The sequence below is a fragment of the Netta rufina genome (assembly GCF_964035555.1).
Source record: "Netta rufina genome assembly, chromosome: 10".
NCBI classification, from domain to species: domain Eukaryota; kingdom Metazoa; phylum Chordata; class Aves; order Anseriformes; family Anatidae; genus Netta; species Netta rufina.
This window is the reverse complement of record NC_140133.1, coordinates 13,507,363-13,530,392: the sequence shown is the minus strand read 5'-3', so window position 1 is coordinate 13,530,392 and position 23,030 is coordinate 13,507,363. Positions and strand designations below refer to the sequence as shown.

General features: G+C 47.6%; 1 protein-coding gene across 1 annotated transcript in view; it reads right to left on the bottom strand.

The window, feature by feature from the left end:
• The window catches only part of PLXNB1 (plexin B1), a 51,120-nt gene that overhangs the window by 14,051 nt on the left and 14,039 nt on the right, over window positions 1-23,030 (bottom strand). Inside the window, exons 2-16 of the mRNA XM_084292655.1 lie at window positions 18,249-19,392; window positions 14,408-14,590; window positions 14,040-14,168; window positions 12,598-12,698; window positions 11,783-11,915; window positions 10,937-11,093; window positions 7,763-7,871; window positions 7,561-7,669; window positions 6,569-7,423; window positions 6,020-6,145; window positions 4,908-5,030; window positions 3,797-3,890; window positions 3,383-3,549; window positions 2,183-2,334; window positions 189-294 (exon numbers count right to left, since the gene is read on the bottom strand). Of these exons, the coding sequence (XP_084148781.1) occupies window positions 189-294; window positions 2,183-2,334; window positions 3,383-3,549; window positions 3,797-3,890; window positions 4,908-5,030; window positions 6,020-6,145; window positions 6,569-7,423; window positions 7,561-7,669; window positions 7,763-7,871; window positions 10,937-11,093; window positions 11,783-11,915; window positions 12,598-12,698; window positions 14,040-14,168; window positions 14,408-14,590; window positions 18,249-19,382 (3,678 nt within the window). The 5' untranslated portion in view covers window positions 19,383-19,392. The remainder of the gene's footprint in view (window positions 1-188; window positions 295-2,182; window positions 2,335-3,382; window positions 3,550-3,796; window positions 3,891-4,907; window positions 5,031-6,019; window positions 6,146-6,568; window positions 7,424-7,560; window positions 7,670-7,762; window positions 7,872-10,936; window positions 11,094-11,782; window positions 11,916-12,597; window positions 12,699-14,039; window positions 14,169-14,407; window positions 14,591-18,248; window positions 19,393-23,030) is intronic.

The window sequence follows — 23,030 nt, the reverse complement described above, 5'->3', positions numbered from 1 at the left end:
TCTGTTCTTATGATCTTAACAACAGGGAAGAAAAACAAAGAAAACAGAACTAAACGACCAGATAAATTGGATAAAAACACCAGCACCAAGTTTCTGATAGAGAGCCGTAAGTTCATGCAATTGGCAGCTCTTCAGCAGAAATACTGGAAGAATAGGGAGAGGTATAAAAGAAGCAATAGCCACATTACCTGATAGGTGAAAATATGCCCAGAGACTCCACGTCCTCCTCCAGGCACTTCCACCACCACATGGCCAAATCTCTCCGTCCAGCTCCCGCCAGTGACACAGACGATACTGCAGGACAATCCAAGAACAGCGTCACAGCACGGAAAAGAAAACGAGCTGTATCCTTTGCATCATGTTCTAAAACCACCTAGCAACCACAGCTCCCTTCTCTTTCAGCCTTATCACGTGCTCAGAATACACCACTGAACGTGGAAAAACTCCTTTAAAAGCCAGTTTAGGTGCAGCAGGAAAAACAAAAAACAAAAAACAACAGGGGTCAGTTCCAAATGGGTCCATCCCATCCAAGATCACTTTTTCAGGGACAGACAGGAGGAAGCCCACTACATCAGATGCAGAAAGAGGCCAAGAACTCTGCTACAGTCCAGAGCTGATCAAATCAGACACATGTGGAGTGACCTCAAGCCACACATTAGCACTGTGTCTGATGCAGAAAACAAACTCAAAGCTGTAGGTCTGGCTGGTCTTTAGCCAGCAGCCTCTGGGATCTGCCAGCCCTCCCTGTGTGCACCACCCATTCTTCCCTGTCCCTTTTCCAGCTGTAATTTGGTATGGGAGATGCTGACAATGCAAAAAAAATCAGGTTATTCTTCTAACATAGGATTCCTTGCTGCCCTGTTTGAGCACTGATTTACTATCAGAAAAACTTTGCTCTGCAGCAGGCTTTGCCAGATTCCCTATGCAGTATGAGATTAATTTTGTCTGGGCCTTGCTCAGGATTGGGTTCCAAGTTCAAAGTTACATGCCCCCAACCAAAAAGGCCCAGAAATCTGAAGGGACTGGCAGGGAGCCAGTCCCAAGCTAGGACCTTGGGATGCCAGGTGACATACAGAACAAAGACAGTGCCACCCAAGAAAGATTACGCTCTAATTCTAGGATGAAAACAGAAAGCAGATGGATCCAGACAAACAAGCAGCACAGACAGGACAACACTGCTCAACACAGCAGGCCACTTCCCAGCAGGATCTTACCTTGCTCCCAGGGGAAGGGTGCTACAGCTACTGCTACCATGGAATGGAAAAATGGGTTTGTGATAGCTCTGATGAGAGGTTACTCACAATTGCTCTGCTCTTCTCTCCTCATCTCCTGCTGGTTGCTTGGCTCCTCTGCCTCCCTTGTCCAAGGCTCCCACCTACCTGTCCTGCCATAGGCCAACTGTACAAATATTTCTTTCTTTGCTTCCTAGTTGTTCCAGTCACACCTCTAAACACCTGCCTACACTTGCTTGTTGTATGGTCCTTCCCTGACCAGACACACAACTACCCAATTCTCTTTATCACTGACATTAGCTGGATTCAGCAGGACCTCTCTTGCCCCTTCTCATCCTTCCCATAGTCACTACTTTTACAGGCACCACGAGCTGCCATGCCCTGCTAGCCAACAAAGCGTGGCACAGGGCTCAGCAGGACTCCCCTGGCAGTCCCTGGCTAAGCAGGTCCTTTCACTGGATTTGTTCAGAGAGGTGGAGGTCTGGCTAGAAAGTGAAGGAAAACACCTTGGGGTGTGCCTGCTCTAGCAGAGGTAAGGAATTGTGCTGTACCTCCAACCACGCATCCCCATCCTCATCCTGCGTTAACAAGGCCAGGATATTTTCCTGGCAGTGACACTTATAACAAGCCATGTCCTGTGCATTACTGTAAGGAAGCTGTGACAGAGACACCCACAAAACTGCAGCTGAGCCCGTGACTCCCTGAGCTGGCTAGCTGTGTTCAGTACACTGCAGCACTGTTTGGTCATTGCCTTGTACAGAAACTGATCTCCCCAAGGTCACTGCCTGAGGAATAACTAATCAGACAGCGACCTTACTCGGGGGCACTCCCTGGGGAATGGGCAAGGCTCGATACCTGCTACAGCAAAGGCAACGAAATCTCAGCCTGGTGTCAGCAGCCAAGGGAAAAGCCAGCGCCTGTCTCTGGGAGAAGGTTCACAGATACTCTACCTGCTAGAGATCTCATACTCTTGAGCATCTACGGCACAAGGAATTCCTGCAACAGTGACAGTTTCTGCAATGTCTTGATGTTTCTGCCCGAGGTTTGAGCCAGTGATGGTGATTCTAGTGCCACCTTCCACTGGTCCAGACAGGGGGTATACCTGCAAAGACACCCGCGCACGTGTAAGTGTCACAGTATCTCAGACCTCCTCAGCCTGGTGACTGATCTACAGCACCAGGCCCTTCACAACTGCCCCACTGCAAATTCTGCCTGGTCTGGCCACTGCTGATGATTCCCTTTGGTGGCTGGGACTAGAACCAGGCTGCATCCTCAGAAGAAAGGCCATAAAGAACGCCACAATCAGAGCTTTCTTTCCTATACCTCACCATTGCCAGCAGTTCCCCAGAGGGTATGAGTCCACTCTAGACTTCTACAGGCAAGGACTGCCCTGCTTTGCCTTCTCATCACCATGCTGACCACTCCGCAGGGCATCTCTACTGAAGAGTGGGAATGCACAAGCTGATAAATGTTACTGGTGTTGAAGCAGCAAGCACCATTACCCTCTCAGCATCAGTACGACAATGAATCACATGCTGCACAAACTTCAAAGCTCTGTCCCTCAGCAGCATCCAAGGTGAACTACGACAAGATGCAGCACATGGACGTTGTGTGCCACTGGAGGGAGGACAAGCTGACAGCAAAAGGGACACATGGCTACAGACACTTGTCATGTGGCAGTTAGCAAGAGACATTTAAAATAAACAGACAAAAATCATTAATCTCAGTAACCTGTCATGCCTTTCACATCCCTGCTGTGCCATTATCATTAGGATTTGCCCTCCTTTACCCCAGGCTCAGTTGGGCCAACCTGGTTCAGGCTCTGGCTCAGAGCAGCTGGGGGATCCAACTTGTGGACCCTTTCCAGCTTCTGAATGATTCAGCTCCTTCTGGCATGCCAGTTTCAGCTCACATGACATACAAATGCATCTTTCCCCAATGGTCTTTATGAGTACAATGAAAGCCCAGCACAAATCTAGCATCCTCATGCCACCGAGAGTTCAGAGCAGAATAGGATTATCTTGCTCTTCTGATGGCCAATGTCCTGCTGAGGTGCACTGTTCACTCGGAGTTCACAGACCTCTGGTTTCAACCAGAGAATGCAGCCCTCCTTGCCCCAGGTGCAGTGCACTGGTGAGCGGGTTACTCACAGAGTGAATGAGTGGTGCTGGACACAGGTCTTCTATCTCTTCTTTGCAGGAGCCCCTGAAGATGCAGCTGGGGTTGCTGCCTCCACACCACACACAGTTGTACTTCGAGTCAGCTGTTTGGCAGCGGCTACAATCGGTGTGTCCCACAGAGCAGTTGTAAAAAGTCACTGCAAAAGAGAAACGTTCAGAGGCATCTGAAAGCAGCCCCTAAGGCACAGAATATTCCAGCACTTGGTGTCTTACAAAGAAACCCCTCCACCCCCCTTCTCTGTGAGAACTGATAGAACCGAGGCTGTGTGTTTGCCTCAGTCCCCGTGATAGGACTACTACAGATGCAAAAAGCCCAAGCTGAGGATTCCTTGATTCCCTTCCATCCCACTTGCTGTCTCTGCTGAAGCAGTTTTGCATTCCTACCGTGGAGATCTGCAGCACTGTCCACTCGGAGGTGTCGTCTCCTCTGCACAAACACCACAGCATTGAATTCGAGTTGAGGTGCTGTGTAGCTGTACTGCAAAGACAAGGACCATCAAGGCAAAGGACTTAATGGAGGCACAAACAAGCCAGCTGAATAGGTTGGAAAAACAAAGAACAAAATCAACACCCATCCTGCACAGATCATTAGCAGCCACAGCCTGTATGGAGCGTCCTGTGAACACAGTTGAGGCAGCACTGCTCAGGCAGTGGCAGCACAGACCTGTCCTCGCTGGCTCACTCAGGCACCGTTTTGCTCTAGAAAGAGCAGCTGACATTGGTTCACCAGGAAGAACGCTGAAAACAAGTGCGTGCTCGTGCCAATACTTGTCTAACTTTCTAAATGCATTCTGAAATGTCTGATTTCTAATTACAAGCCACCTGCTCAAAAAACTGCTCAAGCTGGCATTTCTGCAATTTCAGCTGAGCTGAAGATGTAGCATTATAATTGGTCCGCACGGCTTGTGTGTGCAAAAGCCTATGTTGTTCCTTCTCCCTTGAATATACGAGTTTGCGAACTAAAAATACCACCTCTGCTTGCAAATCTTGCCATATGGAAAATCTACACACAATCCAGAAATGTAAATTGCTGTTTTGATTGATTGCACCTGTTATTCTTACAATCCACAGGCTATCCTTCACCACCAAGAGAAAAAATGGCATTAATAGCATTTGTCTTTTCACAAAAGAACCACCACTGAGAAAGCCACGACCCAGAAACTGCAGACAGCAGAGGCTCAAGCTATAGCAGAGGCTGCAGTGTCCTGGCAGGTCGCAACGAGTGGTGATTCTGAGCCAGCACCATTCTGTGCCACATTGAATGCAGCAACAGATCTCGGGGCTCAGGCTGCACAATCTTTCTGCAAGCTGAAGCACCAGTACTGCCAGGCAGCACCACCATAGAGCACTATAATGATAAATACTGTATAAATGTTTTAGTAAAATATGGTCTTTTCCCCAAAGAGCTTGCCTCCTAGCCTGTCAGATAAACAAGCTGAGCAAAACCAGTACCAGTGAAACCTGTGAAATGGCATCACACATCGCAAGCACTCACCTGGTTCAGCTGGCAGGTGATATAACACAGGGACTGGTTGGTTTCTTCCCTTTCCACATAAGCATCCATCACCATTATCCTCCCCTCCAAATTCAGGACACACTCATAGTCCCACTGCTGGTCCTACAGAGGAGAAGATTTATACAGCACCATTTCCTAATCACGTGGAGCTTCCTGCTACATGACAGCAGGCTCCTGGCACTCCAATTCAGCGCCTTTTACCAAGCCTCTTACCGTGCAGGCAGTGTGCTCCTGTCATTCCCTTTGTTATGCCAAATTCTCTGCTATATTTGAAGGCTCTCTACGCTTTTACTGTCTCCATGTACAAAAAGAATCAAACCAATACAAAACACGTAGACAGGAGCAGCATATGTATGTCAGCGTAGGGACAAGTCTCCACAGGAGGAAGAATTAAAGAAAAAACAGTGGGACTGTGAGGTTATGCTTGTTCAACTCTGAAACACTAGCTCAGAAACGAAGAGTTGAGTACACAGTGCACCTCAAAATCACTAAGTGTATTTTTCTTCTCTGTCCTGTAAACCTTCAGTTGAATTGCTTGGGCATGTTCTGTCAGAAAAAGGACACGCATCTGTAACTAGCTCTGCTGCTCTGAGCAGTGAAGTATATCAGGTTTAGCATATAAAGTAACAATTAGTCTGTGGGCTGCATGTTCTGAGGCGGTTGTTTGTAAAAGGTTACTAAATCAGCCTTCTGTCTTAAGAGGCAAAGAATTTTTATCAGAGACACACCCAGGGAACGAAGCTTCCTAGGGCCGGTTTTCCCCACTGTGGAGGCTTCAGGTACGACAGGAATAGCCACCACATCAACATTACCAGGCCAGAAAGGAAAGGGAACAGATAACTTATCTTTAGCACATGGAGACACAAACAACCAGCAGAGATTCAGCAGGAAGTTACTCCAAGAACTACCATCTACAGTGTAGCACAGGTGCAACAATCCAAATACGTGCAGATTTCTGCAGCAGGTTGGTGCACACATGTAGCCTCCTTTCTCTGCATGCCCTCCTACCCACCAGTAAATCCAACTACCTAATTTCTTATTCCCCCAAGTCAGTCGCTCCTCAATGCTAAGGTGAAATAGCAGCTAACTACCTGGTAGAGGTGGAAGTTCTTTCCCAGCAGGGTTATCTTCCTTGCCACGTTGACTGGAAACAGCGAAGATCCCTGGATTCCCTGCACACAGGGACACGCACCAGGACCCCAGCTAAACTCTTCATTCTGAAAACAAATACATCTTTAGAGAGAGCGGCTTTCATACCTCTGATAGAGGAAATCAGAGAAACAATACGCAAACAGAGAAATAAAGCCCTGCCTGGACAAAGAAACATCAGTGCTTCTTTACTACGAGTTACAGGAAGGCAACGCACCAGCCCAAAGTGGTGAACAGCAGAAAGCTGTGAATATGCTGGACATCACAGCAGCTGCCACCTTCAGGCCAGCAGCTTTTCTACAAGACCTGAGAATCTCCCATGCGTTTTTCTTCCTCAGGCTGCCACTTCTCACCCTGCATTTACAGTGGTCAGCCGCTACTTTCTCTGAGACCACTACCTCCCTTATGTGCTGAAATATTAGATCAGCAATCCGTATCAAAATTTCAAAGCATTACAGCCTTAAACTGCAGATTGAAGTCCAGCAACTTACCTCCTCCCAAAACCCAGGGGCATCATACTGATAGTCGAGGTCAGGGTGGAGGATCCTGGGTAAGTCAGGGACATCCCTCTCTGAAGAATCGCCATCACCCGACAGAAGAGTGGAAGCAGAGAAGGGAGACGTCTCATTCTCAGCCTGCAGCAAATCCATCCAGTCCTCCGTGTCCTGGAGCTCCGTGTCTTCCCCCAGCAGCCAGTCTGGGGGAGCTGATGGCGGGAGCTCCGAAGCAGGAATTTCGGTTCCCAGGAAACCAGGAGAGTCATCAGAGGCAGCAGGCTCCCCTGGCACCTCGCTGCGAGGCTGGGGAGATGGGATGGCAGACGTCTGGGCTTCGGTGGTAGGAAAAGAATTTGGAGGCCACCTGAAACTGGTGACGTGAGGGGAAGGTGTCACTGCTGGTGCGGTTGTGAGCAGAGGAGTAGCTACTGCAGTGGTGGGTGGGTCTGTGCCCCACGGCTCCTGGGCAGTGGCTGGCTCTGCGGTGGGCAGGGCTGCGTGATCCCCGTTTTTGGATGGACTGGTGAGGACAGATGCAGCAGGAGAAGTTGTGTCTGGCAGAGTGACAGCAGGTTTGTCTGCTGGTGGTGGCAGGGGGGCTTCTGTGACAGCCTGGAGAGACGCTGCTTCGGTTGAAAGAGTCGAGGACGTGTAGAGGAAGGTTTCTGTAGGCTCAGTCATTGAATCTGAGGTCGCAGAGGGAGTGACGTGGTTGGGCTCTGTGTGGGACGCAGTGCTCAGTACCACACGCACAGTGATGGGTTTTGTGGCCACCATAGGGGCTACGGTAGAGGATTTGGTGAGGGGAGCTGCTGAAGAAGGAAACACGCTTGAAGTTGGCAGCTGGGCCTAGAGAAAAACAACATGGTGGGGTGAGAGGAAAGAAAGAAGAGAAATGCAGAATAAAACCCAAGGAGGAAAAACTCCCCATAGCAATGTCTCACAAGAGGCTGCTTCACCCCTGATGGACTGAGGAGGGGACGCACCCTTTCATTGTAGATGATGATTCCTTCCTCACACGCTGCCTTGTGGGTGCAGAGGTGCTGCTGGATGCACCAGTTACATCCCCAGGGACTGCTCACACACTTCTGGCACCTGGAAGAGTGGTAGAAAAGCAGCTGCTAAGATGAGCCAGGACAGGACAGCCACCCTCTCTACAACTACAGACAAGAAAAAGCAGGTGCTCACGGTGCTGATTTCCATAGCAGGGCCACTGCAGCACAGTCATAGAAAGAGAAGTCCACAGAAGCAATGAAGATGTCATGGAAACGCACTACAAGCTTTATGGTGACATGATCTGAAAGCAAAAATAAAAATTTCTTAGAAATGGAGCCACCGTAAGACTGCCACACTGTTAAAAAGACAGAGCATGCTTTAGGGAAGACACCTGGAGACAGCTTCCCTTCCATGCTGCCAGCATCTCAATCACCAGATTACCCTATGGACACTAAAAACTGGCTGGACAAGTTGCTCAGGAGTAGTTTATGACAGCTCTTGCCAACCCAGGGGAAGGAAGATGGCTCTGAAGATCCCTTCCTCTTCATTTGCCATCCATCATCACTGCTTCGTTTGCACTCCACCATCACCTCCACATATCACGTATTAGAGGAAGAAGGGACATTCCAGGCTCAAAGCTGACTGACATCCTTTGTCATTCAAGGGAAAACACACGATTCCACGATTAAATACCGACAAAATTTATTACATATTTTTTGACTCTTTTTTCCAGAAGTAAAGGGCTTCAACACACGTTCTTGTGAAATTTATTCAGTAATTAAAATCTTTTGTAAATTCTTCAGACACGAAGAATTTTTCTAGCCCTAAATAAGCCAACCTTCTCTTCCTTTCCTCACCGTTCTACGACTCTAAACCCCAACTCTTAGAACCAGCACACACTTCACGTACTGCTATCACCTTGAGATCTTTGTTTTATGTCCAGACTGAGAAGTGAGTCAGTGGAGGAGTTTACAAGACTTGTAATCTCACTTGCAATGACTGAAGGCTTATTTGCTTTGAACCCAGGTCTCACGTTAAGTACAAGCTTCAGGACAGCCAGACTCTCTTTGGGAAAGAGATTATCATTGCTTTCTTATAGACCAAATAACTGCAGAGATGGTCATAACTAACTACAGCTGATAGCATGAGCCCAAAGATGCTTTGCATATGACTACTAAAGAAGCCAGTTAATCTCGTTCCAGTCAGATGCCCTCAACCCTAGAATTAAGTGCTAGGACTCTAAGTAATAGGAGCATACTGCATGCTCTGCTGAACTCTAGGCACTGCAATTTTTCCGAGACAATTTGCTATAAAAGCAGGTAATAAGAAGCTTGCCCATCGTTCCTCTCACAGAGTTCAGACCTCCTTTTGCAAGCAGGATTCACTTGCAAAAGTTTGGAATACAGCAAAATAGCTACTCTGTCCGGTGGAGGATCAGTCAGGCATAAACTTGGTACCTGACAGGGTGACAAGTGAGACATTATACTAGTAAAACAGGTGATGAGGTGTGTGTGAAACCCCAGGATTAGGAGAAAAGGTGGGCATCAGACACAGCTGAAGGCAGGAGTCACTTCAGTACTGCCAACTCCCCCCGCTGCTATAAAGGTGACTGCATCTGGCAGTGGTGGAAGGGCAAACACCTCCCAGGATTTCGGGGCTATGACACCATATTTATAAATATTCCTTTATCCAAAAAGCCCATTGCTTCCCATGACTACTAATGATGCTGTTCAACAGTTGAGAAGACAAAGTTGAGTGCTTGCAAGTTAAGAGCAAGACTTTCTGCTACCAGTATGGGGCTCATCAGCTTAAAGTGACAGATGAGCAGGTATGCGACCTTTAAATCAAAGCTGAAAAAAAGGCAAATGTTTTACAGAGGTGGGAAAAGCATTTTAAACAGGAGTGGGAAAGTACCAGTGCATGAGGCCCTAATGATACCTCATTTAGAAAACAGTATGATTCTGGTTACCAGAATCTGATTCATCTTAGTAGGGCACAAAATTGCTCCAAAGAAGGGCTAGAAAGACAGTGAGAGAGAGAGAGAGCACCTGTGTAATGAAGGAATATGAAGAGAAGGTTGGCACAGATAACACAGCAAAACTCTGTGCTAAGAAGGCCTGACCATAGTTCATTGACTCAGAAAAGAGCTCCAGAAGCAGAACAACAGATAAGATCAAATGGACGCAAACATTCAGGAATAAGTTTAGGCTAGAAAAGTTACTAAGTTCAGGCTAGAAAACAGAAGCAATTTGCTTAGCTTCAGAGAAGCAACATGAAAATTATATAGGTAAAGCACTTAATTGTGAAAATTAGATTGTGGCTTTATCTATGCTGACATTTCCAGTTTAAATTCAAGTCAACATTTGCAGATCTAAATGGGGAAGCCAATCCTGCTCACTCTGCCCACAGTGGTAGTGCACGAAGCCTTCCCCTTTGTGCCTGGCCACCCTGAGGGGAGACCTGTGTGGTTCATGCCAGGCAGTGTGAAAGCCAACAGGCAAATACTGAGAAATCAAGGCGCTTCAGTTTGAACAACTCAGCTAGCTGGGGTCTGCTGTCACATTACGTCCATGGAGATTGTTTCAGACCTATTAGCCAGCTGCATACTCGTATAGTAAATCTGTTTTAGCTATTTAGGTGCATTATGTGGAATGATTCCCAGGCGGCACCTGCCTTTTAATTTAGATGAACAATTTCTCTGAAGAGATCAGCTCATCAAAGCTGACACTGACAGGCTGGGCAAAATCCAATGCACAGGCTATAAACTGAGAACTTTCCAGGTGCTTCGGAGTGGCCAATTAGCAATATTTAGCCAGTTATTGTTCACAGTAATAGAAAGCTGTGTATTTTCTGAGGTTTTGCTGCGTTGCGGATTCATTTCTAATCTTTTTAAGGGCTGTGGGTTTCTTCTTGCCTTCCCTTACAGGTACTTCCTTCTCCCATTAATTTGTGGATTTCAAAAGGTTTGCATTTTATTTGGTTAAAAAAAAAGAAAGAAAGAAAGAAAGAAAAAGGCAGCATTTAAGAGTCCTCTCTCCAGATTTATGATAGAAACTGCCAAGCCAGCCACCACTGTAGAGTGCATTTTAGATCATATTCAGATTTGCATACAACCCTTCAAGAAGGATCTCCTTTCCAACTACCAGAATTTGGCATCGGAATCTGGCAACAGCCCAGAATAGCACAGGATGTGTGTGACACACAAGTAGCAAGCAAACAGATATTATGACAGAATGAAGTGAACACCTGCTGACAGACCATGTACATTCATGGCTGTTAATCCTGGCACTCTGACGGACCCAAAACGTACTTTCTCTTGACAGTGTTATCTGAGCTAACACGCTCCGTTTAAAGCATTTCACTGACCTGCTCCTGCTGGCAAGGTTGGTGCTTGGCTGGGATCTGGCGAAGGACACATGATTCCTGACTCTGTCAGAACTGCTGGGCTTTCATAATCTTCAAAGTAACACGAGTAGAATTCTTCCTCATGTAGAGAAGGTAAGTCCGAGATAGCCAGGAATATCTGCCAATTCAATAACAACCAGTAAATATCTTGCCCTCTAAACACATTCTTCCATTTCATCGAATTTTCTGGCTCTACTTTTTCAAAGCAAGAGCCCTATAAAGCAGTTATCTATATACACACCCATTTTCCTACAATACCTTCTAGGGCTTTCTGCTCTGTTCATCTCTTGCCATTCCCAAACTCAGCTTGGCATCCACCAAGCAATTAGCAATTTCCCTCCTTTGCTCAAGTCTCTAGCAGAAGACAGATTCTTGCCACCTCCTGACACAATGACAGCCTTCAAAACACTGCAGTACCTCAGCTTTTCTGCCAGCTGATGCCAGACCGAAGCCATAACTTTGTGTAGCTCCTTTTAGATCTTCCTGACAGAAAGCATCAGAAACCCTCTGAATGCACAGACAGGGGTGCCTTATAGATATCAAGCCAAGGAAGGACCTCACCCAAGCAGCCATCAAATACTCCAGAATACCTAGTAACTTTATATTAGCAGATAAGAACAGTTAGATTTATAGGAAAAAATGTATGTATTTTCTGGGACAGCCAACTTCAGTTCCTTATGCAAGGCAGATGTGCGAGACACAGGGATTCAGTACCCTACTGGAAGCAACAGGAAGACTTGTGGCCTCTCAGAGTTTGCAGGGGACTTTCTACACGCTCAAATGTCACAGAGAACCATCATTGCTCACATTTCTCTTTTCCTCTCTGCTGATATTGGCTGGAGTTAGTGACTGGACAGAGAGACACTGCTGTGTAGAGTTAAAGCTCCAGAGCCACTGCTCACTCAGCCTGGACCGCAAGCACTCAGAGCGACGGCTGCACCTGCAGAGAAATAGCAAGAAGCCCTGTGAGAGATCTGCACAGCCCTAGCAGGACACATGTTCAACTGCCAAGCTGATGCTGGCTCTCTGAAGCCTTGCTAGAGTCTCCGGAAAGCTGCTACACAAGCCACGGAAGTTGCAGCCTCCCACCACCTCCCATAATGAAGGTGGAACTGCTGCCAGCGCGTACAGATGGGTAGGCACTTGTTGGGCTTCAAGGGCCATAAACCAGTTCCTGAGGCGTTCTGCAGGGAGACAGAGCCAGCAAGCAGACAGACGTGCTGGAATAAACCACGTCTCGTTAAGCAACATCAGTAGGGGAGCAAGAAGTAGAAAAGTACCAAACACAAACGTGACACCAGAAGAGCTAAGTGAAATAAGGCAGTATGAGCTGCAGTCAGACTAAAACCAGGCTGAAATCCACTAGACGGGAGCATCGTGAGCTGTAACCAAAGCCCAAAAAGCAACTGACAGACACCTATGTGCAACTGTGACTTGTAGTGGTGTTTTAGGGAGGCAGAGGGTGAATTTGTAGGCCGAATATATCCCATGAAGGGGATAAAAGTAAAAGAAAAGCATGCAGATGTAGATTGAGGCACAGACATAAGGAAGAGAGTAAGTGGAGATAATTCCTAAACACTATTCCTCCAAAAACCTTGCAGGTGACCAGGGATCTATCTTACCGTCCCTGAAGGACACACCAGCCACAGTAAGGATCTTTCAGTGCCAGACAGGATTCGCAGTCCAAGTAGAGGGAACACTCCAGTATGGGAACCTTTACCACCTGTCAGAAAAAAAAAAATTATGAAAACACAGCACAGAAAAAACAGGCCCCAGGTCTACAGCTTCTTCTGCCTAGTTAGCAAGTCCCACTGTTGACATACTCACTGAAACTCATGCTAATTTTCAACACTACATAAAACTAAAGAAAAAAGGAAGACATTTCCAGAGCCCATCTGGATACCTATTTTACACATTGACGAAGTACATTTGAACATCAATCTCTACAGACAATGAAACACACAGTGCATTGCTGTAGCATTACCCGGGACAATTCTTGCAATAGATGACTTCACATGTATGTAGTCATCTCTATAAAGGCCTCTGATAGCACCTGCCCTATTGCCCAGCTCTACCTGGCAGATCTATCACTCTGACTGGAAGTGGACAAGATGCCTGACTGATGTGGAACAAAACCTTGTGCTGCCTGGGGTAAGCTAGACTTGCAGCACGCTTTAACTACTATTCTTGCTGATTTCAGCCTCTTGCTTTCTCTTTAATCAGATACTACACTTCAGCTAGCATGCTCTCAGTTACTTTAAAATCTCTCTTAATCCTTAACCTATTGCTTTTGCTAGAGTATATCATGTAATTTGCATTTTTTTGTAACTGACAGAATAATTACTTTTAAGGATATACTTCAGATTTCCCTAATCTTCTTCCACCCACAGATTTCAACTCCTCCTTTGAAGTGTTGCAAAATTTGAGTATCTGAAAATGCACATGGCGGGGGTGGGTAAAGGGAAGCAGTGGTTTTCCAGCACACTCTCATTTTTAATTTGTTCTTTCCTTCAGACAGAGTAACTCAAGGGTTGCTTTCCTTTTGCTAGGAGGATCCTTTTCTTTCTTGCTCAAGAAGCTGATCTGAGTGTTGTACAAATCCTCTCAAATACAGTATCCATAGCAGGATTTTCTGCTCAGCAGACACCAGTGTGTACCAGCAGCCTGAGGAATCACAATGCCTCTTCTGCTACCACCAGGCACGAAGAGAACTACAGAAGATGGAAAGGTGCCTTGTATGGTTCCTTACACAGCTTGAGCTCATCTGCAAGACTCAGCACACCATCACTGCTGATTCAACCGATACAAGTCAGCTGGACCAATTTATGGAAACACATGTGCAAACGGGCCGTGGTTTAAGGTAACAGGACTTCCTCCACACTTCCTACAGCTTTTGCAGAAGGTCAGGCCCTGGCCTAGTAAGCTGAACCGGCAGGCAGCTGCTACCCAGCACACATCTAGCTATACACACCATTCCTCTGCCCCCTCCATCACTCTCTTCAGCAGTTTGTCTGGACCTCAAATTCTTTCAAAGCTTCTGTGGAAGGCATTTAATTGCTCTTACCGTTGACTGGGTCATGACGAAGAGGTTCTCCTGCAGCTGGTCGAACAGCAGGTCTCCACTCACCACGCTGTTTAATTGGATAGGTAAAGAAGCGTATATATGTGCATCTCCCATTGCTCCTAAGTACACCTGCAAGAGAGTCACAGTGGTGTACAGGCAAAGTATCAGAATAGGAGTAACATCAGTTGGAACCAGGATTGTGTGCAAGAATTTCAACCTCCCACCAAAATCTCAGCACCGTGATTTCAGCAGCACGAAGCATGTGCCCAGCAATACCTGCAGCACCCACATCAGATGCACCAGCCCTGATGCTGGCTCAGTGCAGACATAATCGAAGGCAGCATGACAACTGGTTTGGGGCATCGTACCTTGTGCAGTCTCCCTCTGCTGTCTCCCAGGAAAGCGATGGTGTGGCCATCTTCCACATTCACTGCCACAGCTGTCAGTCGAGCATCTGTTTTCTCCAGGAGGGGGGCTGCTTCCAAGGGTACCCGGCTGGCCATGGGGCTAGGAGTGTGGTCAGAGCCACAGGGGTATGCATACAGGGTGTCCTTTTGAGGGGAGAAGAGAACAGGGAAATCAGTACAAAAAAAATAGATACAATTCTGAAGTAGAATCCCCAGATACCAGGACATACGTAAATACAGGCAGGAGCACAGCCTGCTCCAAAGATCTTACACATAAAACCTGCAGGCTGCATGCAGCTAGATACAGACCCACAGAAAGACAAAACAAGTCATCTCCGCACACTGCTTCAATTCTTCCGAGCTATGTTAGATTACTGAAAATTAACTCCACAGCACTGTGCAAAAACAGTCAGCCTTCTGTTCCAGTTCGCTCCCTCCCAGCCTGACCAAACCGTCTGGTACTGAATTCTAAAGGAAAGAGAATAAGAGCTGCCAACTTATTTACTGGTTGTATGTGCCAGCTTGTTTACTATTTGTATGTGCAGAAAGAAGATATTCCATTATGCTTCTTTTTTGCCCTAAATAACAAACCCGCTTGGCACCAGGCAGAGGAGCTGGCCTCACCGTGGGTCATTCTATTCTCCTCCAATTTTGGTTTATTCCTGTATTTCTAAAAACTTGACTGCTTCCAGGAGGAAATAAAAATGATCACAAGCTTTTGATGAAGTCTATGGAAATTCCACAGTAAGATACGTAGCCTGCTGACTTGTGTTCATTTCCAAGTGCATTTCTATCGTAACAGGTAAGCAGAGGTGTGACACAGCAGTGCCACCCAGGAAACCATGCTAGTTAGACCAGCACCACTTAGGTTCTGATATTTTATTGCTTCCCTTTCAAACACTAATTTAACCAATTTCCTGCATACTAGGTGTGAGGCTCTGACTTAAAGCCTCAGAGTAGGTTATGACTTTCAATAATTATTAGCTTTTCCCCTCCTCTAAGCTAGTTTGTTTCTAGTAATATATATTTTTCTCATCATCACTGTTGCTCGATTCTTAAGCCTCTTCCAATCACCTCCTGCTACTTTCAAGACTTTATTTCTCCAGTTGTCCAGTCCCTGTAAGTTCTAATAGGAAGGGAGTCACAGCCAAATTTACACACTCAAAAGCATCAAGCCTTTATTCTGAATGGGATTCTAGGTATCTTCTGAAAGCTTTGTATCAATTTAGACAAATGCTGGAGCCTAGCAACCCCACTACTTGAGGCTGATTTTACAAAGTGTGCTTAAAAAATCGGATACAAGACAGAAATAGTTGCAACCTGTTTGTGCTCAGCACTGCTGCTGCCCACGTGTGATGCCAAGGGCAAGTCACTTCACACGTAGCAGTTATCTGCTATAGAACAACGTGACTTCTGCGAGCTTTCCCCGTGCTGGCACAGCCTGCCCATGGCCTCGCCGGGACCGTCAGCAGTGCAGTTAATCACAGTCAAGAGCTGAAACTTGTTCCATGCCACGGGATTAAGACCATGATAATTGTATAAAGTGCTTATATAAATTTACATAGAAGCTCTCTGAATTGTTTTCAGCGAATAACATCTTGGCAGTGCAGCAGAAAAGCCGCTACAGGGATCGCCCAGCATCCCACTGTGACGCAGCACATCTGGAGTGCCCAGACTGAAGCTGCTGTCATGAATTTTGGTGTGTGCTTCCTACAGCTCACGCGTGAGAAGCGATGATGGGACAAACCTGTATTGATGCATGACGAGGGCTGAAAGCTCGGTGTGAAAGGACAAGTTGCATATCTTGAAAACTACACCCAGAGAAGATAGGAGCCTTGTCAAGCCTTGCAGGAACCTGTTTCGCACGCCCAGTTATCAAGGCACTAACAGCATCTACACAGTCTCCTGCATCCTGAGACTAATGGAAAACTGTATATACTTTCAGATCACCAGCAAACTAGAACAAATGAGCTGGGTCTGAAATTCTTATAAAAACGAGCACTTTTCCAGTTGAAGAGATTGTACTGTAAAACTCAGCGTCAGCCTCTCCCGTTGCCCTAAAAATAAGGAGGCAGTGCTAACTGGGGAAAAGGGCACACCTTGTGCACAGGCTGGTTTGGAGGCAGAAAAACGTGAAATTAATTAGCATTATTCTCATATAAAGCACAAGCTGCCGCTATTGAAAGTGAGTTAAAACCGCTCCTGCATAAAATGCTCATTGACAGCCGCTTCCACTCAGCCCTGAATGGAGCGGGCTGGAGCTGGCACAGCCCCTCGCGTGTTGTTAGATGCAATCTGAACGACAACCGCTACCGGGTACTGAATGGGGAGGGATAAAGTTTGTTAGGGCATTTACATATCATTGGCCACACTTGTTAATAAGACGCTACAGTTTAGTCAGCCCGCTAGCGCCAAGCTGTGCAGCTGGGACCCTGCGATCGCGCGCCAGGAATCACGCAGCAAGGACTGGCTTTTTCTCCCACCCCGTGCACCCACTTCCCCACCAGATCGTACAGTGCAGGGGGACTCCACGTCCTGCTGAATGAAGGATTTCCTAAGCTGCTCGCCCCACTTCGATGTGAACTCTGCCAATCTGCCCTAAACCCACAACAATTCCTTCCATGCTGGCCGGCAGGGGACAGATGGGACACAGCTAGGAGACAGTGAAAGCAGGACATCGAGTCCCAGGCAGCCTCTTGCTTCCCAGCTCTTACATATCCCTCCTGACCTTACATTTGTCCTGCTCCAAGTCTGCTCTTTACCCTCCTGCTGTCCCACAAGTATTCTACAGTCTGCTTTAGCTGCCAAACGGAAAACCATAATTTCAAAACTGGTTTTGGACCGCACATCCAATTCCAGAGATTTCCACGACTCTGCGGTACCACTTTGCGGGAGGCTGGGATGAGGAAGGTATCTGGACAGCCTGTTCTGGAGAAGGAAGACAAGAAAACATGCTGTTCTGCTAGGGACCAGCAACGCCCTCGGTGAAAACAGGTTACTCACCAGCACAGAGCCTCACGCCGGGACACTGCCCCCAGAGAACACTGCTGGTTTATGTCTGTGTCACTGTCCCCAGTGTCACAGCACCAGCCAGCGTGGCTGACAAACTGCAAGGATTCAGGGTCATGGCCAAGTTTCAGTTCACATTTTTATCCTGCAACATCCCATCATGCCTTTGCCACAGAATTTAAAAGTTTTGCCTGTGCAGAGGATAATCATTTTCTTACTGCTCTGGAGAAGAACCAGGTCTGGAAAAAGCTTTCCTTGGGCACAACTTTTTGCGGGGCTAATGCAGTCTCTAGGAAGTCAGGATTCTGTTGGCTCGTTCTTTTACTTATGCCCTTTGTAAGAAGCTGTTGCAAGATGCACCTCACCCTAAGCAACAGCACACCCCTTTAACTCCCCTCCCTAACCCACAAGTGCACACACACATTCTCTCTTTTCCTTCCCTCCAGCACAGAAGACAGAAGACCAGGACATGAAGATCTGAAGAACAACTTGAACTGTAGCTTCAGCACTCACCAGATGCCTTCCCCATTGCCACGCACAGCGTGCCTCCCTTTGCCAGCAACCCTGCCCACGTGCCCCTGCAGCAGGGACAAGACAGACCTGAATTGGAAGCAGTGGTTCTTGCATCGCCTTGCTGCAGCAGCAGCAAGGAAACAGCGAGCCCAGAGGGTTTTAACCCCTGCAGATTTCATCAGAGGTCTGTGGGAAATGGACTTACTCCAGGAACACAAAGCGACCCGAAGAATGCACTGCAGACTTTTCTTTACCCTGGCAAAGGTGCAAAGCAACTTACCGCTGGCAGCTGGACGCAGTTGGAACTGACATCGTATTCGATATATGCCACTTCTGTGCCTTCTTCTGACTTCCCGTCCCTCATGTAGCACACATCCCTGGTCCAGTTGGTCAGGCGATCCACCTCCTCCATCGCGTAGACGCAGAGCGCGGACTCCTCGCTCAGTTTGCCAGAAGAAGCCTGCCAGGCAGAGAAGGCTGCAAAGAGCACTTCTCCCTCAGTGTCCAGCCGCCCCTGGGCCAGGTCCTTCCCCGGCCGGGTGACGTAGGCTGCCTGCAGGAGGCTGTAGGTGTTGGCTTTGCTCTGGCAGAGCAGGGGCAGCTCCACGTACGAGTAATAATGGGAGTCATCCAGGCAGATCCGCGAGATGTAGGTCTTGTACTCGCGCGACTGAGACTTGAGGTCCCGACGGTAGAAGAGGAAATAGACGCTGGAGCGATACGTGAAGGATTTGATGAAATGGTGGTTGTACTCGGAGAGCCGGCCCACGGCCAGTTTAGCTGTTTCTTCATAGGAGAAAATGGAGTGAGAGTCTGTTGCTTGGACATCCCCACCGTGGGCCCTGAGGTTTCGGGTAGTGATGGGAGGAATCCCTCCTCCGACTCCTCGGCTCGTGTACCCTCGTCCCACAAACAGCAAGGGGACCTCATCCTTCGAGTAGGCCACGAGTCCCACGGTGGTGATATTGGGGTCGTTGGCAGCAACGTACTGAGTGTCGCCAGGGCTCTCCGGTCGGAAGAGGACGTGGTCGATGGACGCGAGGCTCCTCTTCTCGCAGATCCCCTGGTGCACGCTGCCGCACACGATGAGCTCCTTCTGCACCGCGTTCACCAGCAGCAGCTTGTTGTGATTGTCCGTGTGGTGTGCCTGAGGGCACTCCAGCCTCGAGACTGGGGGGAGGCAGTCTTTACTGTCCAGAACCGGCCCGGTTTGAACCACGTTCTGCATCAGCAGGTCAGATGTCAGCTGGAAGAGAAAGTTGGTGGCCCCCAGGTAAATGGTGCCAGACTCCAAGTCCATGGACAGGTGGAGGAATTTCGTAGCATTGCGTGAGAACGTGACGTACTGCAGCCCCCTCGGGATCGCTGCTCCCAGGAAACAGAGAACAGGAAGGAAGAACGTTCCCAGAGGCATGGTAAACACTCTGCAAGAGAGGAAAAGCTGTTAGAACTCCTCTGAAACCAGAAGGCCAGAACATGTACTAAACCCACTGAACAAACAGCACAAAGCACAGACTCATCAGTCCGGGGAGGTAACCCAAGGAGGAGGGTCCTATCTGTGCTGTCACAGAACGTGCTTCAGACACTGAACTGAAGCCACCACTCTTTCACCATCAGAAATCGTGGGATATTTAACCAGGCTCCTTCACAACTCTTCCCAACGATGCCGTATTGGAAGTTCTCCAGGGCAGGACCACATTCCTACGCCACCCCGCACACCGTAGGCATTGTTAACGAGCAGCACCACAGGAAAACAAACCGCCGTCCAAGGCAAACACAACCTGCAGGACCATTGTTTAAATAAGCTGTAGCTGGGATCCGATACAGAGAAAACCAACAACCCCTTTGTTCTGTGTTTGATCTAATGTGAAGTTTATATTTCGAGAAAACAAAATAGTTAATTCTTCTTCTCTTTCTCATCACACTTATGGCTATCAACAGCCTCCTCTGGGCATGTGGCTCTGTCACCAGCGCGTGGGGCAGTGTGGGCATTGCACAGACCTGGGAAGTCAGACCTCTGGTGCTTCTCTTCCAAGTATCTTCAATCCCTCTTAAAAACCAGTCCACCACGTACCCAGCTCCTCCACAACTGCCCTGTAATCCCTGAGCTCGTTTTGGCAACTCAGCTCCTCAGGGACAATGTTAAATTTGTAGTTAAAGCAAAGAAAATTAGTCACTTCCCTCCTACTATCCCTCTTGGGTCCTCTCAGTAAGCTCAAAGTGCAATTAGCCCAGAGATGCTTAAAAGCACAGAGGTGAAAGGAAACGATCTGCAGCAGTTCAAGAGACCGAGCCCAGCTGTAAATGCTGGGGTACTCCTTTACCTGGTCACAAACACACCAACTGTGCCATTCACTTGTTCTGTACAACACCCAGCAGGCAGAAGACACAGAGCAATGGTGAAAACAGTAACTTATTTTACTGTTATTGCAAAAAAAACAACCAACCAACCAAAAAAAACAACAGTGCTGCTTTCCAGCTCCTTTGTCAGTAAAACAGGCATCTTTGCTCTACCGAAAGACCAGCTGAGAGGATTAGTCCCCTTGGGAAATCCAGCGGATGGAAGGTATTATAAACACAACGCATTATTAAATATAGGCTTTGTGAAGCTCCGGACAAGCTCCACTTCACACGGTTGCTGTAGGTAAGGAGGCAGCGCTGTCAGGACATAGCCACACGTGGGATTTCTGGCCCCAAGCTGGCAGCTCTCCCCCAGAGCACGCAGCCTGCGACGCGCACCGTACCAGCACGGTGTTCAGGTTGTGTGCACACTGGGGCTTTTGTTTGCCCTGCTAATGGACACCTTGTGTTCTGCTCTCAGCGCTGCTAACGCCCTCTGCTTCACCCAGCGTGGCTCGCAGCCCTGAAGCAGCCCTGGCGCCTCTTCCCAGGGTGGTGAGAGAGCTGCAGGGCCTGACAGAGGTCCTCATCACGCGGCAGATTTTATCTCGGATGTGCTGAGGGATATCTGCAAAGCCAGCCAGCAGACACACAGAGTGAAGGATGGAGCTCTCGCTTAACTATATCACCTCCAGTTCACATCAGTTGGATGTGCTGCCTGAAATGCAACACTTGAATTATTTTTATGCATTCTTCCCATTTTTATTGGAGAATACTTTATTCAAGGGGCTCCTTAACCATATGACTGCTGTGCTACCTCAGCACGGCCATCATGCAGATGTCCCCATGGCTCGCCGTGCAGCTCTGTCTCGAGTCTCCTCAGGTTCAAAGCCTAAGATGCCTGGAAACAAAACAATAGGCTGATGGCCAGCCACCAGCAGGAGCTTGACTGTGTTGTGACAGAGCCACACGGACACACAGAGGAGAGTCTTGTGATTCTCAGCTGTTTGCAGATCAAAGCCATCATTACACTACACCACTTACAAGAATCTGTAATCTTCTTTCCGCCTAATGCAACCTTCCTATGCCAGCAATTACACAGTAAATTCATCATGTCTTAGAAATTTCTGAATTCTGAAATACTGCCTTTCTGGCGAGAGGTCATGCCTGCAAGCTGCAAGGCTCTGATCTGCCCACTGCTGACAACTGGCAGGGCAGAACAAACGCTCATACACGCCACCAGTGCTTGAACCTGGTGCATGACACCACTCTAGCAACACAGACCTTTTTCTCAGCTCTGTGATCCACAGATGAATCTATCCCTAACGTTTCACAGGAAGCATTTGACCTATTGGAGCACCTGTACTGGTGAAGAGATGGGAAAGCAGCTAGCCCTACATTCCAGCAGACCATAATCAAAAGCAGATCCTGCTATGGTCAAAGCTCCGGCCTAAAGCTATAATTGCACTTGCCAATATCCCCTGAGAAGTAATTTTATTAAGTAATTTTATTCCTACCATAAATGTTCCAGGTAAGAAGCTACTATCCAGTCTCGACGGCTCGAGAAGAACAGAGGGCAGCTGAGAAGACAAAAAATGGGTGGAACAGCACGTTCTGCAAGCCACTTCTCATCACTGTGAGCGATGTGCAAACACCCAATACAGCGCTCTTTGTTCCTTGCTGAAGAGCCACTAACAAATGAACTCACAATTACTGCTAGGTGAACAAACACAAGCATTAGAAACAAACGTGCGTGTGGAGCTATCAGTGGTTAGAAGCATTCCCGTCCTTCCCGAAAATCGAGAGGAAAAAGCCAGCGATGTCTTTTGATTCAATTTTGAAAATTATTTCCCAAGCACAAGCATTGCTGCCTCTCTATTTCTCGGTCTGCAGTTAAGCCCATCACAACATCTCCGGGAGGACAGGAAGAGGGAGGATAACCTACATTTAAAGCTGATGGTTTCCTGACAGGCTACACTACTGAGCTCTTGGTGGATTTACTGAACCGTTCTGCTTCCCGTGCTCACTGCTAGCACACAACACAGCTGTTATAGACAGATTGCACCAAAAGTGTGTAGCCTTTAATTAATTCTGAAGGCAACTGCCACGGCTTAAAGATTTTTTTTTTAAATATTTCATCTTTTTTGATGAATTCCCCTTAAATAGGAGAATGCTCCAGACAATGCTCTGAACATTGGCTCTAATGCACTGTAAAATATTAATATCTAAATGATACTTCTGAGTTTCATTTATTTAATCTGGATCACAACAGAAGGGCCGGAGGATTAGTCAGTTCTGCCACAGAATATTTATATCGCATCCACAAAACAACACCCAGTAACATGGGAGCAATGGCACTATTCTGTCACTTGGAAATTGGAGTCAGACAGCTTCTTCTGTAGCACTATTTTTACCTCCCTGACTTCACATATCCCTCTCAAAGACTTTACTCATTTATTAAAGAAACAAACCCACAGCTCACTTGGACACGTTTTACCAGCGTATCAACACAAAAGTTACTTCAGTCCTCACCAATCATTTCCCTAACACCACATCCTATCCCCCCGACACGGAGGGTGAGTCAGATGAAGTTCCATCCTCTAGGTTGTGTCCCATACTTGCTACCAATCCCAGCAGAATTGTCCTTGGAAAAAAGAGGGTCCCTGATGCTTGCACCTGCAACTTCCACTGTACAGTCTGCAGAGCCAGCCCACAGCCAGAA